This window comes from Sciurus vulgaris (genome assembly GCF_902686455.1).
Source record: "Sciurus vulgaris genome assembly, chromosome: 6".
Taxonomy (NCBI): domain Eukaryota; kingdom Metazoa; phylum Chordata; class Mammalia; order Rodentia; family Sciuridae; genus Sciurus; species Sciurus vulgaris.
In genome coordinates this window covers 111190344-111202736 of record NC_136466.1, presented here as the reverse complement: position 1 = coordinate 111202736, position 12393 = coordinate 111190344, and the positions used below count along the sequence as shown (strand labels likewise).

The 12393-nt window shown below is 36.6% G+C and overlaps 1 protein-coding gene across 2 annotated transcripts in view; it reads right to left on the bottom strand.

Moving 5' to 3' along the window:
- The window catches only part of ARHGEF28 (Rho guanine nucleotide exchange factor 28), a 324160-nt gene that overhangs the window by 257722 nt on the left and 54045 nt on the right, over nucleotides 1-12393 (bottom strand). For both annotated transcript variants that reach the window (XM_079145899.1, XM_079145901.1), the window contains exon 2: nucleotides 5602-5645. In XM_079145899.1, the coding sequence (XP_079002025.1) occupies nucleotides 5602-5634 (33 nt within the window). In that variant the 5' untranslated portion in view covers nucleotides 5635-5645. The remainder of the gene's footprint in view (nucleotides 1-5601; nucleotides 5646-12393) is intronic.

The window sequence follows — 12393 nt, the reverse complement described above, 5'->3', positions numbered from 1 at the left end:
AAAGTATTTCTGAAAGTGGCTGAATAAAATGTGAACTAATACATCTCACTTGCACAGGAATTCTTTAAAATTTGAAATAGGTACACCTTCATGCAATGATTCCACTCCCAGGAATCTATGGCAAGGAAGTCTAGTGAATAATCATTTGTGGTTGCCATGAACCAAAACAAAGGTCAACAGAGAAGTGGCCTGATCCAGACCCACTCATTAAATTAGAGCTACATTTGATAACTTGGAGGAGTTTGTAAGTGTCATTGAGGTGGAAATATACAAAAATCCACACAATATGATCCAGGTTTTTTTTTAATTATTCTATTAAGGCTTTGTGTGTGTGTGTGTGTGTGTGTGTGTGTGTGTGTGATGAGTACAGAAAATATGGAAATGTTTTCACTGCACCAGTAGCTCTCAGACTTTAGCACTCATCAGAGTCACTTCAGCTGGATGTGGTAGCACATACCTGTAATCCCAGCTACTCAGAAGGCAGAGGCAGGAGGTTCATGAGTTTGAGAACAACCTGAGCAATGTAGCAAGACCTCACAGATTAAAAAAAAGAAGAAGAAGTTGAAGAAACACAGGAAGGTTTTCTTAAGATTCTGATTGCCAGAATCTGCAGAGCATCTGATGCAGTAGGTCTGGGGTGAGGTCAGAGATTATGCATTTCTAGCAAGTTCCCTTGAGACTCTGATGCTGTTGAAAACCACATAGCTCTTTTCAGTAAGAGCTACTTGGCATGACAGAAAGAGAAGATATGAAATGAGAGAAGGGAAATTGTGGATCAGTCCAATATAATAACAGATTTTCCATATGATTCCATTTATGGAACATGGGTGTGGGGGGTGTGCACGCGCACACATGCATGCGTGCATGTGTGTGTATACACTTTTGCAAAAACAAATTCCTGAAATTACTATGATCAAAATACTAATTGAAGTTCTTTTAGAAATAGAATATCAAGGAATATATTTTACTTATTATATTCTTTACGATGAACAAGTGTTATTTAAAGAGTCATTTAAGATAAAACCATGTTTACTAGTGATGAAATCTTTGGAACAAACAATTTCTCAAGGAAGAACTTTTCTGTTTTATTCATAGCACTGAACTATGGAAGACTAACACTAAATCACACTTTAAATAAAATATAAAAAAGTCAAGAATAGGTTAAAAAAGTAGAACATGTATTTGATTCACAAAAATTTGGAGGAAACAATATTAAAAAGTTAATCAAAAACATTCACCCTCAAAACCATAGGATTGGCTTGTGAATGCTAAATCTCTCCTCTTAAAAACTGTCCTTGAATAGCTTCCTATTTTTATTTGGAAAATAACAAAAATAAGACTAAAAGCAGTAAGTTGAAATGAAATAGAGATAACTTTATGACTTCTAGTACTTCAAGCCCCCAAATAATGTCAATTAAAGAGTTTTTAAGCCAGAAAATAAACATCTTAGATGGTTACACTGATTCTAATTTACACTTTCTCCGGCTTTCACACTTCTGAGCTTCACCACATCTCTTTGCCAGCTTAAAGCCCACCTCTTGGTACCAGTTAACTATTCAATAGGAAAATTCAGCCTAGACCTCCACTCAGAGGCAGTCCCCAGCTATTTTTTCTGCTGAGAACAGAGCTGTTCCTTCAGGCCCCTTCAAACAAAGATGCAGGACGGTGCTCCGAGGCTACAAATTGGATTTGCAATGCTCTTCTGCAAATTGATACTATAAAACTCTCAGCTGCCAGTCTTGCCAATCCCTGCTGCTTTTCTGATACCAAAGTTCCTGTTTCTCTTTTCCTGCAAGAGCTGTTCAGTGTACTGCAATGGTTTACTGCATTGTTAAGAATACAGTGAGTCTGTGGCTGAATTCAGCAACATCCCCACATCCCCAAGACTAAGACAAGAGTCTCCTTCCCAAAGAGGAGAAAATGGAAAGGAGATGGAAAATTCTAGAGCACAAGAGACAGAATCAGAGAATACTTCTTCTGACACAGATCCCTGGGAGGACAGAGGAACAATCTTAAAATTCTTGCTTCATGCTCACAACAAAATGTAAAAGATCAGTCCTATAAAACTGGACACAAAAAGGCCAACATGGCATGAAAATGCTGCATGGAAACTAAAAATAACAGAAGCTAAAACTGTATTGGCAAGCAGTAAAAAAGAAAGACCGGACACAGCAAAAACAAATAGGGAACAAAGATTAAAACGTGCTTCCAGAATTCAACCTCCATCTCCACAAAAGACAAAATAGTCCAACCCTTAAATATTTGTCATTCTAGAAGGAGAAAACGAGTAATGGAAGACACAAAAGAAGAAATTTTTGAAAGGAAAATGGAAAGCTTTCTTCATGGATCCAAGCAAAATACACAGGGAATAAAAAAGATTTAAATCCGTAGATCACCTATATGTTTAAAGATGTCTCTCTATCACCTTTAGAAAGGGTTTTTATAGTAAACCAAAAATACACCTGGGGGGGGGATTTTAACCATAAGAATAAGAATTCAGTCAAAACAGTCTAAAGTAAAAGGAATCTTTAAAATCGCTTATAAGACCATCTGAGAAGGTAGACAGAAGTTAGTGAATAATTTCTACCAATATTTTTTTCCTCTAGAATTATTGGTCCATTTAGGTGATCTAATTCTCCATGAAATAAATTGTGTCAATTTATTTATTTTAAAAAATAGTATTGTAATGAGATTTTTTTCTAGGCCATCAGTACATAATTATGCATAGTATTATGATATGCTTTTAAGGTGGCATCCTAATATGTTATGGGCTCTTCAAAATTGGTAATTTGGAGAGATCTTAACTATACACTTGGCAGAGTTCTTTTTAACTTTTCTTTTCCAAAAAGGACCTGTCATAATAACTAAATAGGATTGTTAGAAGTACACAGAGCATGAAAATGAAGAGATCCAATACATCACAGTCAAATGAGAAAATATTACATCATCAAAATAAATGCCAAGAGAACACTTGATAAAATTCAACACAGATAAAGACAAATCTCTGGAAGAATATATATCAAAATGTCAACAATGCTTATAAATCAAAATGAGATTAAATATGAGGTTTTTAAATTTCTTTTAGTTTAAGTCTACTTCTTATTTTTATGATAATGCATGTACAAAATACAATATATAAGAATACAAAGAAATAGTAAAGGTTTTAAATTTAGTGAACTAGGAGAATCTAAAAATCGCCCCTTGGTGTTCACAGGGAATTGGTTCCAAGACCCCATGTGGATATCAAAATCACAGATGCTCAAGGCCCTTATACAAATGGCACAGTTCTTGCATATAACCTATGCACAGCCACCTGTATACTTTAATCATCTCCAGATTACTTAATACCTAATACAATGTACATGCTGTGTAAACAGTCACTGTACTATATTGTTTGGGGAATAATAACAGAAAAAGGTCTGTATGTTGAGTAGAGATGCAATGTTTTTCTCAACTATTTTCAATCTGTGGTTGGTTGAATCAATGGATGCAGAGCTCTGAATTCAGGGAGCCAATGATATTTATCAAACCCCTGAATTAAAAGGGCAAAGAGGAAGAAGCAGTCCTTCAAGACACAGAAACAAGCTGTCGTACAGTTTTTGGGTCTGCATTGTATGCTACTTGCTTGGTGGACTTTGGTTTAAGACCAGTTTCCATTATAACACACAACTACTGAGGTCTTGCTGAGTGAGGCCAAATGGACAATTTGGCATATGCCAGTTTGTAATAATTTTGACAAAAAAAGAGTCAAGAAAAGAAAGCTGAATATATTATATGCATAGGAAGCATCAGTTATGTTAAATGTATTTCCTATACTTCATCTAACCTATTGGTAATTATAATATGCACTTTATATTCCACTAAAAATTCTAAGTATGATGCAATGTTTAATCACATAGAATTTTATTGTATACTTACCACACAAGTTCTTCTAAATTAATTTATAGATTTTATCATATATCATGCTACTGCTATCATGTCTGTTTACATAATAATTTTGCCTTTTAATAGTGAAACCATTTTGAAAGCAATTAATTCCTATAGAATAAACAAGGAATGTAAGTAAACTGCAGTGATAACAAAATGAACCACAGTGACCAAGGTCATGGTTGCATAGACCATGTGAAGAATCTGCCAAGATGCACAGTGAATGTAAGAACACCTCAATTCCTGAAGTAAAATGGGGAAAAAGTTTTACACCTTAGAACTGATGATATATTAATATTTTAATAATAACAACTATATGCATGACAACTCATTTTCCTAAACACTTTTCATCCTTTTCTAATCAGTATATTTTGTAATAATTAGAAAAACATGTGCATATTTATTTCATGAGTTTAAATGTCTTCTCTCCTTGGGTACTGTATACTACCTCTTCCCCTAATCTGACCCTAATCTAGTTGGTCTGTGTTCAAACTAGCTACAGCAGGATTGATCAACTACAGAGTTTTATATGATGATTAGGTTTGGGGATCTGTTCATTTTGAAGTAGGGGAGTAGGGTGGAATGAATTATAGCAAGGAGAAGGAAACCATATACTCACAAAGGAACAGTAAGACTCGGGAGTACTTTACAATTTAGCCTTGGGCCAGTCTTTTTTTATCTTTAATTATGGCTGAGCCAGAGTACCTTTTATGGCCTGCAAATCACAGTCTAGAGGGAGAACAACAGACCATTGGGTAACTCAGAAGGCAGTGTTTTTATTATTCTGAAAACCCATTTATTTTATTATCTTTTCTTCCTCCAGGGGATACAGAGGGCTGTGCAGTCGGTGTGGAAGAAGAGAGAAACCGTGGCAGGAAGTAGGGAAGCAGGAAGTAGGGAAGGGAAGGAGGTGTCCATGTTAGCTGGGAAATGAAGTGTGGGAGGTGGATGAATATATTTTCATCACCTGAGGTTTCCAGTTGAATTTGTCCCAGTTCCTTAATATTTTGTTCCAAACCACATTTCCCCCAAGCATCCACACTCACCTGCCCAGGCCGAGCCCCCAACAACACAGCTCCTTCCCAAAGAAAGAAAGATGAGACCATCTGCCATTACGTGTGTGAAGAGGAAATCAGTTCACTTCCCTGTTGCACCCAGAAACTATTCTCAAAAACGAAATCCTCCTTCCAACCAGAAGAAATGTCTAACTAGGAATCACACTGGGCATCTCTGCCCCACAGCCTGCTATTGATTCTGCACATGTCCCAGAACTTTGCCCTTTTAATTCCTATTCCATAATTAAAGCTGACACATTTATCACCAAACCATCCCCCAAAAGACACACACAGAAACATTTTTTTACTATTATCATAAAAGAATATGCTCAAAAATCACCCATGTAAATGAACTGGGTGCTTCTGAGTCCAGAAACCATACAGTTAAAAAACAAAATGACTCTGAGGAAAATATAATTAAAACTCAGACTTTTGAAACAGGGGCTAACCAGTTTTAAAAGGCTCCATGCAAATACTTGAAGTAGACAGTAATGCTCAGTGTGTTGTTTTTAAAAAGCCCAACTCAATAGCAAGTAAAACATTTCTCTCCACTTCAGTCACATGGTTTTGAGTTAAGAAAGGGCCACTTGGACCTGAAGCCCAATGCTTAGGGACTTACATAAAGAGGCACTTCACTGCAGCTCAGCTCCATGGCTTCTGCATCTGCAATGACAACAAACAAGAGCTGTTATCGCAGGAGGCCCGGTGTAACCAGTCAGCAGAGCTCCCTGTGGCCCACTGTTCAGTTATCAACAACCTGGAAGGAGGAGCAAATTCATAAGAAAACTGCAGAGACATTATGAAAGAATAGAGGAGGGCGAGGGGTGTAGCTCAGTTTGATCCCTAGCAGTGTGCCTGTGCGCGTGCGTGCGCACACATACACACACACGCGCGCGCGAAGAAGGAAGGAGAGAGAAGAAACAAAGACAGTACGGCAGTTCCTTAAAAAAGTAAACATACGATTAGCATATAATACTAAATTTTATCTCTAGGTAAATACCAAAAAAATTGAAAGCAGGGAACTAGATATTTAACACTCATGTTCATAGCAGCACAATTCACAATAGCCCCAAAGGAAAGACAACCCTAATGTCCCTCAACTGAAAATGGATGATCAAAAATGGATGATCACAGTTTCTTTATCCATTCATCTGTTGAAGGGCATCAAGGTTGGTTCCACAATTCAGCTATTGTGACTTGAGCTGCTGTAAACATTGATGTGGCTGTGTCACTGTAGTAAGCTAATTTTAAGTCCTTTGGGTATAAAGGGAGGAGTGGTATAGCTGGGTCAAATGGTGGGTCCATTCCAAGTTTTCTGAGGAATCTCCATACTGCTTTCCAGAGTGGCTGCACCAATTTGCAACTCCACCAGCAATGTACCAGTGTTCCTTTTTCCCCACATTCACGCCAACACCTATTATTGCTTGTGTTCTTAATAATAGCCATTCTAATTGGAATAATATGAAATCTTAGAGTTGTTTTAATTTTCATTTCTCTAATTATTAGAGATGTTGAACACTTTTTCATATATTTGTTAATTGCCTGTATATCTTCTTCTATAAAGTGTCCAGTTCCTTGGCCCATTTACTGACTGGGTTCTTTGTATTTTTGGTGTAAAGTTTTGTAAGTTCTCTATAAATTTTGCAGATTAGTACTCTATCTGAGGAGTGTGTAGAAAAGATTTTCTCACACAATGGAATATTATTCAGTCATAAAGAAGAATAAAATTATGGCATTTGCAGGTAAATGGATGGCACTAGAGAATATCATGCTAAGTGAAATAAGCCAATCCCAAAAAAACAAAGGCTGAATGCTTTCCCTGCTAAGTGGACGATGATACATAATGGGGGTGAAAGGTGGGGAGTAAAAGAAGAATGGAGGAACTTTAGATTACATAGAGGGAAATGAGAATGGGGAGGTGGTGGAATGAGACAGACATCATTACCCTATGTACATGCATGATTACATGAATGGTGTGAATCTACATCGTGTACAACCATAGAAAGGAAAATCTGTGTACGGTGAATCAAAATGCAGTCTGTAAAAATAAACAAAAATAAAAATAAAAAAATAAATGGATGATCACATACGCCATGGAATATTATTCAGCCTTGGAAAGGAAAAAAGTTCTGACTACATGAATGAGCCTTACAAACGTTATACTAAGTGAAATAAGCCAGTCACAAGAGGATGAACACCATCAAATTTCACTTACACAGGGTACCGAGACAGGCAAATTCAGAGAGACAGAAAGTAGAATGGAGGTTGGCAGGAGCTGTGGTTATTGTTTAACGAATGCAGTTTTCATTTGGAAAGATTAAAACATTTTGCAGATGCACAGTCGTAATGGTTGCACAACAGTGTGGAATCGTACACTCAAAAGTGGTTCGGGGCTGGGGATATGGCTCAGCTGGTAGAGTGCTTGCCTCGCAAGCACAAGGCCCTAGGTTCAATCCCCAGCACCACAAAAAAAAAAAAAAAAAAAAAAAAAAAAAAAAAAGTGGTTCAGATGGCAAACTTACCTATGTCTCACCACAATAAAAAGCACAGAAAGTCCATTATAGTACATGTAGTATTTATGAAGCAACATAAAAATAGTTTTAATAGATACACATATATCTCAACCACACCTTTATTCCTTTACAATATTTTCCCCACATAAGGAAAACCTATTATCTCAGGCATTATCCCACTGGCTGTTCCCAGAATAAGAATATTTCAGAAAGCCAAGGAAGGAAACAGAAGCACCTGAAAGTTTTGCCGTAGTTCACTGTGTGACTCATAGGCCACTTCAAGGTCAGAATCTACTTCTGTGCAGATGAGGCAGAAGACATAGTGACAACACAGTTCTATTTCCTCTCTTACACAGATGCTGGAGATTTCAGCTGCATGATCACAGTGGGGGCATGCAGTTCAAGATAACCAACTTCTTTGCTGGTTGTGTGCCTGCCCTATGTCTGTCTCTGCAGGTGCTGCCCCTTTAAAATTAGCACACAGTGTCTATGAACAGATGTCTATAAACAAAATGTGGAATATATGTACGGTGAAATATGACTCACAGTGTGGAAGAACCTGAACATCATTCTAAGTGAATGAACCAGACAGAAAGAACAAATATTGCATGATTCAGTTGTATGAAGCATCAAGTGGAGTCAGACTCAGAAACAGAACATAGAACCAAGGTTACCAGGAGGGAAGGGAGATTTTATCATTTAATGGATTTTAATGGATGTAGAGTTTCGGTGTTTGCATGAGGAAAGTGTTCTTGGGATACATGGTGACTGTTGTTGCATAATAACATGAATGTATTTAACACTATTTGAACCATTCATGGAAAAATGGTTTAGATGGTAAATTGTTATGTTTATTTTACCACAATTAAAAACATAAAGTAATTTTTAAATAAACTAGCTTCCTGATTAGAAAAACAAAACAAAAAGATCCAGCATCACTCATTGAACATCAACTTCAGATCAGGTGACCACAAAGTGATCCAAGACCTCAAGGACTTCCAAGCAAACAGAGTGAAGAGACCAGAAGGAAGTGAAGAGCAGGCTGCACACGACACACAGGGGACTCACTGCCTCTTCACTGTGGCTTCCCACTCCAATCACATGCCTGCCTGTTCCCCAACTTTGAGGCCCAGGTACTCTGAGTCCCAGGCCACAGCCCCACTGCAGTACTTAGGACTTCTCACAATGGAATATTACTCTGCCGTGAAGAATGATAAAATTATGGCATTTGCAGGCAAATGGATGAAATTGGAGAATATCATGCTAAGTGAGATAAGCCAATCTCAAAAAACTGAAGGACGAATGATCTCGCTGAAAAGCAGATGAGGACATATAATGGGGGGTAGGCACGGTTAGCGTTAGGGTTAGGGTTAGGTTTAGGGTTAGGGATAAGGAGGGTGGTAAGAATGAAGGAAGGAAGGACTGTATAGAGGGAAAAGGGGGGTGGGAGGGGTGGGGGGGAAGGGAAAAAATAACAGAATGAATCAAACAACATTGCCCTATGTAAATTTATGATTTTTAATTAAAAAAAAAAAAGGCAGACACCAGTCTAGATGCCCTTCAGTAGATGAATGGATCAAGAAACTGTGGTATATATGCACAATGGAATATTACTCAGTCTTAAAAGAGAATATTTGCAGGTAAATAGATGGAGCTGGAGAATATCATGCTAAGTGAAATAAGCCAACCCCAAAGAACCAAAAGCCAAATGTTTTCTCTGATATGTGGATGCTGGCACATATGGGGCAGGGAACAAGGGAAGAATGGAGGAACTTTAGATTGGGCAGAGGGGAGTGAGGGGAGGGGAGGGGACAGAGGAATGGGAAAGGTGGTGGAGTAAGATGGACATCATTACCCTAGGTACTTGTATGATTGCATGAGTGATATGAGTCTACATCATGTACAACCAGAGACATGAATAATTGTGCTCTATTCATGTACAATGAATCAAAAAGCATTCTGCTGTCATGTATAACTGATTAGAACAATCAAAATAAAATAAAAATAAAAAGAAGGCAGATACATGGCAACCTGAATGGAGACATTTAGTATAGCAATTCCCAGAGGATGTACTTGGCAAGGAAGAAAATAGAAAAAGTTCTCTTTTTATTTATTTTGTCGAAAACCGCTTGTATTAAGTTTTACTAATACTTCATACACATGCTGGCACAGTAACCTCTAACGTCACAAGCTATATTCCATGAGTCATCTTGACGGGTAGCTGAGGGTCACACAAGGCCAAGGGCTTGACAACAGCTCCTGTTTCCCACATATCACGCGCTGGGGAGGCGCAGTGGATTCACTCGTTTGGGCTTCTCGATGATAATCATCAACTTCTAATGAACTCACTTCACAGACCAGACCAACTGCTTCAAGAGACTGGCAAAGAAACTTCAAAATAAAGAGAGCCTAACAAGAATACGATGAGATATTCCTAAAATGAATTCCCAGTATGAATCATTTGCCAAATACACTATGAAATAAAAATTATGACTAACTCAAGAGCACTGATGTTGATAAACTCAAATTCTAAGTTATCAAGAAAGCATTTAAAATATGAATCTATATCCACTAACATCAACGATGAATGACTCTCATTCTAAATGTCTGCTTCACAATGTTTTCTTCTGTTTACAGTCATGCCATAGCCAATTCCAATCCTTTAAAAATTTCACCAATGATGAAACCAGAAGGCCTTTTTTAATATCGTTACTTAATAGGAAAATAAATGTATGACCATACATAAATAATATGACATGAATAATACATAGAAATAAAGCAAAGAACAAAAATGCATTCCTCTTTGAGGAAAACTGTTGAAAACTCTGCTGGATATTTTAAGAAACAAATACTTTCAGCAAATTAAGTTGTGTGGAAAGTTTTCTATATACTTAGATGAAAGTACAGATGTTTCCCACAGCTCAGCTTTTAGCATTTGCCAGATTTTGTCTGGTTATAAAATATACAAAAAAAAAAATCTGTTTTTTAGTAAGAAGATGCTTCTTTAATAAAGAATAATGTCCTATAGGAAAACTGTAAGTACATCCACTGATAAGGCAGCTACTCTGATAAGAGGTTTCAAAATCATTACATGTGAGATTCATTCATTTTGTCATTCATAGGCAAGATATTGCAATGAAGACATTAAAGACAAAAACATACAAAGATCTACAGGATGCTAGCCAGAGGACACGGTTAGATTTACAGAAATAAGAACTTCATTGTGGTCACATCTTGACCATTTCTGTAATGAGATAGGAAGTACTCGTAAAAATTTTTACTACCTTGAGGTATGTTGGTTCTATTGTGGCAAAGGATTTTTTAAAAGTTGTCAAACTTAAACACATACTACATAATTTTCTCTTATAAAAATAGAAGTATTCCAAACTTGCTGAGATTTCTGAGATGGAAAGTGACTGTTTATATCAGGTGCTTTTTAAAGAACATGTTTTTTTCCCAGATAAATAGCTCGTCCCTCAAAGAAGGGAGTGACATTTTAATAAATGAAAAAGAAAATGCATTTCAAAAGATTGCATGCCACAGTTAGAACATTTTGAAAAACAGTAATTATACATGTGTCCATTGTTGTGTGTTTTTGTTGCAACAACTTTTTAAAATTTGCCAACTATGGTAGCCCTCACATCTGCATTCTGTAAATTGTTGGAAAAAGAACTTTCTAGGCTATTTTTTAAATCTTCAAAGGCGGCATTTCATATGTCTTTTTTTCCCCTAATGCGACAACTTCTAATTAGTTGCAGGAAGATGGATTGCCATCAGAGAAAATAAGAATTTATTTACCAGTTACATTTAAACAAGAAATCTTTACATAAATAGTAGATGCAATTGAAACATTTAAGTCCCTTATAAATTTATGAGTGCAGGCAGAAGAGTATGTGTACTAGAATCCATGCATCGGAGTGAAATATCCTCCTCAGCTTTAAAACCAACTTCAAAGTAAACAGTAATGAGAGTGGGTCAAGCTGAACTCTTACAAAGTATTAAGATGATTAAACCAGAGTTTCCAAAAATAATGGCACATATTCGTCATATTACTCTCACTGGCATTTTACATACTAATGTTTTTAGAAAACAAAAAGGGATTATTAATAGAAAAAAAATACTCTCATGTTCCGATATGCATAATTTTTCCATTTTGTGAATGCTTTGGAATATACATGGTTACATTAGTAGGATTTATAAATACATTAAATAATATGCATGTTTGTTTGCTAATTTAATAAGGGAATAAGGCAACAATGCTTTGAAGATCTGCTCCTAAAAAGTGGGCCTTTTTCCCTCCTTGCCAGGCCATGGCTACTCTTCTCCATAGTTTTCCATCATTTAGTAGAATTAAGCATGACCTATGGACTGTGGCAAGCTTCTGGGAGCCTATGTAGTTTTATATTTACATGGTGAGAAGGCACACATGCAAATTCCAACATGGCACAGCTTTAAGAAGGATCTGGTTTCTCCGTAGTGGTGTTAGTCAGCACAAGGCAGGTGCCTCAACTTTGAATTGAAACACAATCTCAGCTCAAAGGTGAACCATCGAGAGCCAATGATGTCTTACAATTAATAACTCATATAATATCATTCCTGTTTACTCTGCCTTTGCCATTTTTCAGTATAGAAATTTTAAAACCATTCTGAACAGTAAGTATTGTGTTTTTTTCTCTCAAGAAAAACAAACTAAAACTAAAATATGTGTCATTATTTTTGAAAACCTTGGTTTACTCATTTTAAAACTTTGTAATACTTCAACTTGAATGTTTGGTTCTCATTACTGTTTTTACTTTGAAATGGGTTTAAAAGTATTTCACAGCTGAGAACGATATTTCACTCTTGATAGATAGATTCTAGTAGAAGTAGTGCACATCTTCAACACCAGTTCCAATCTT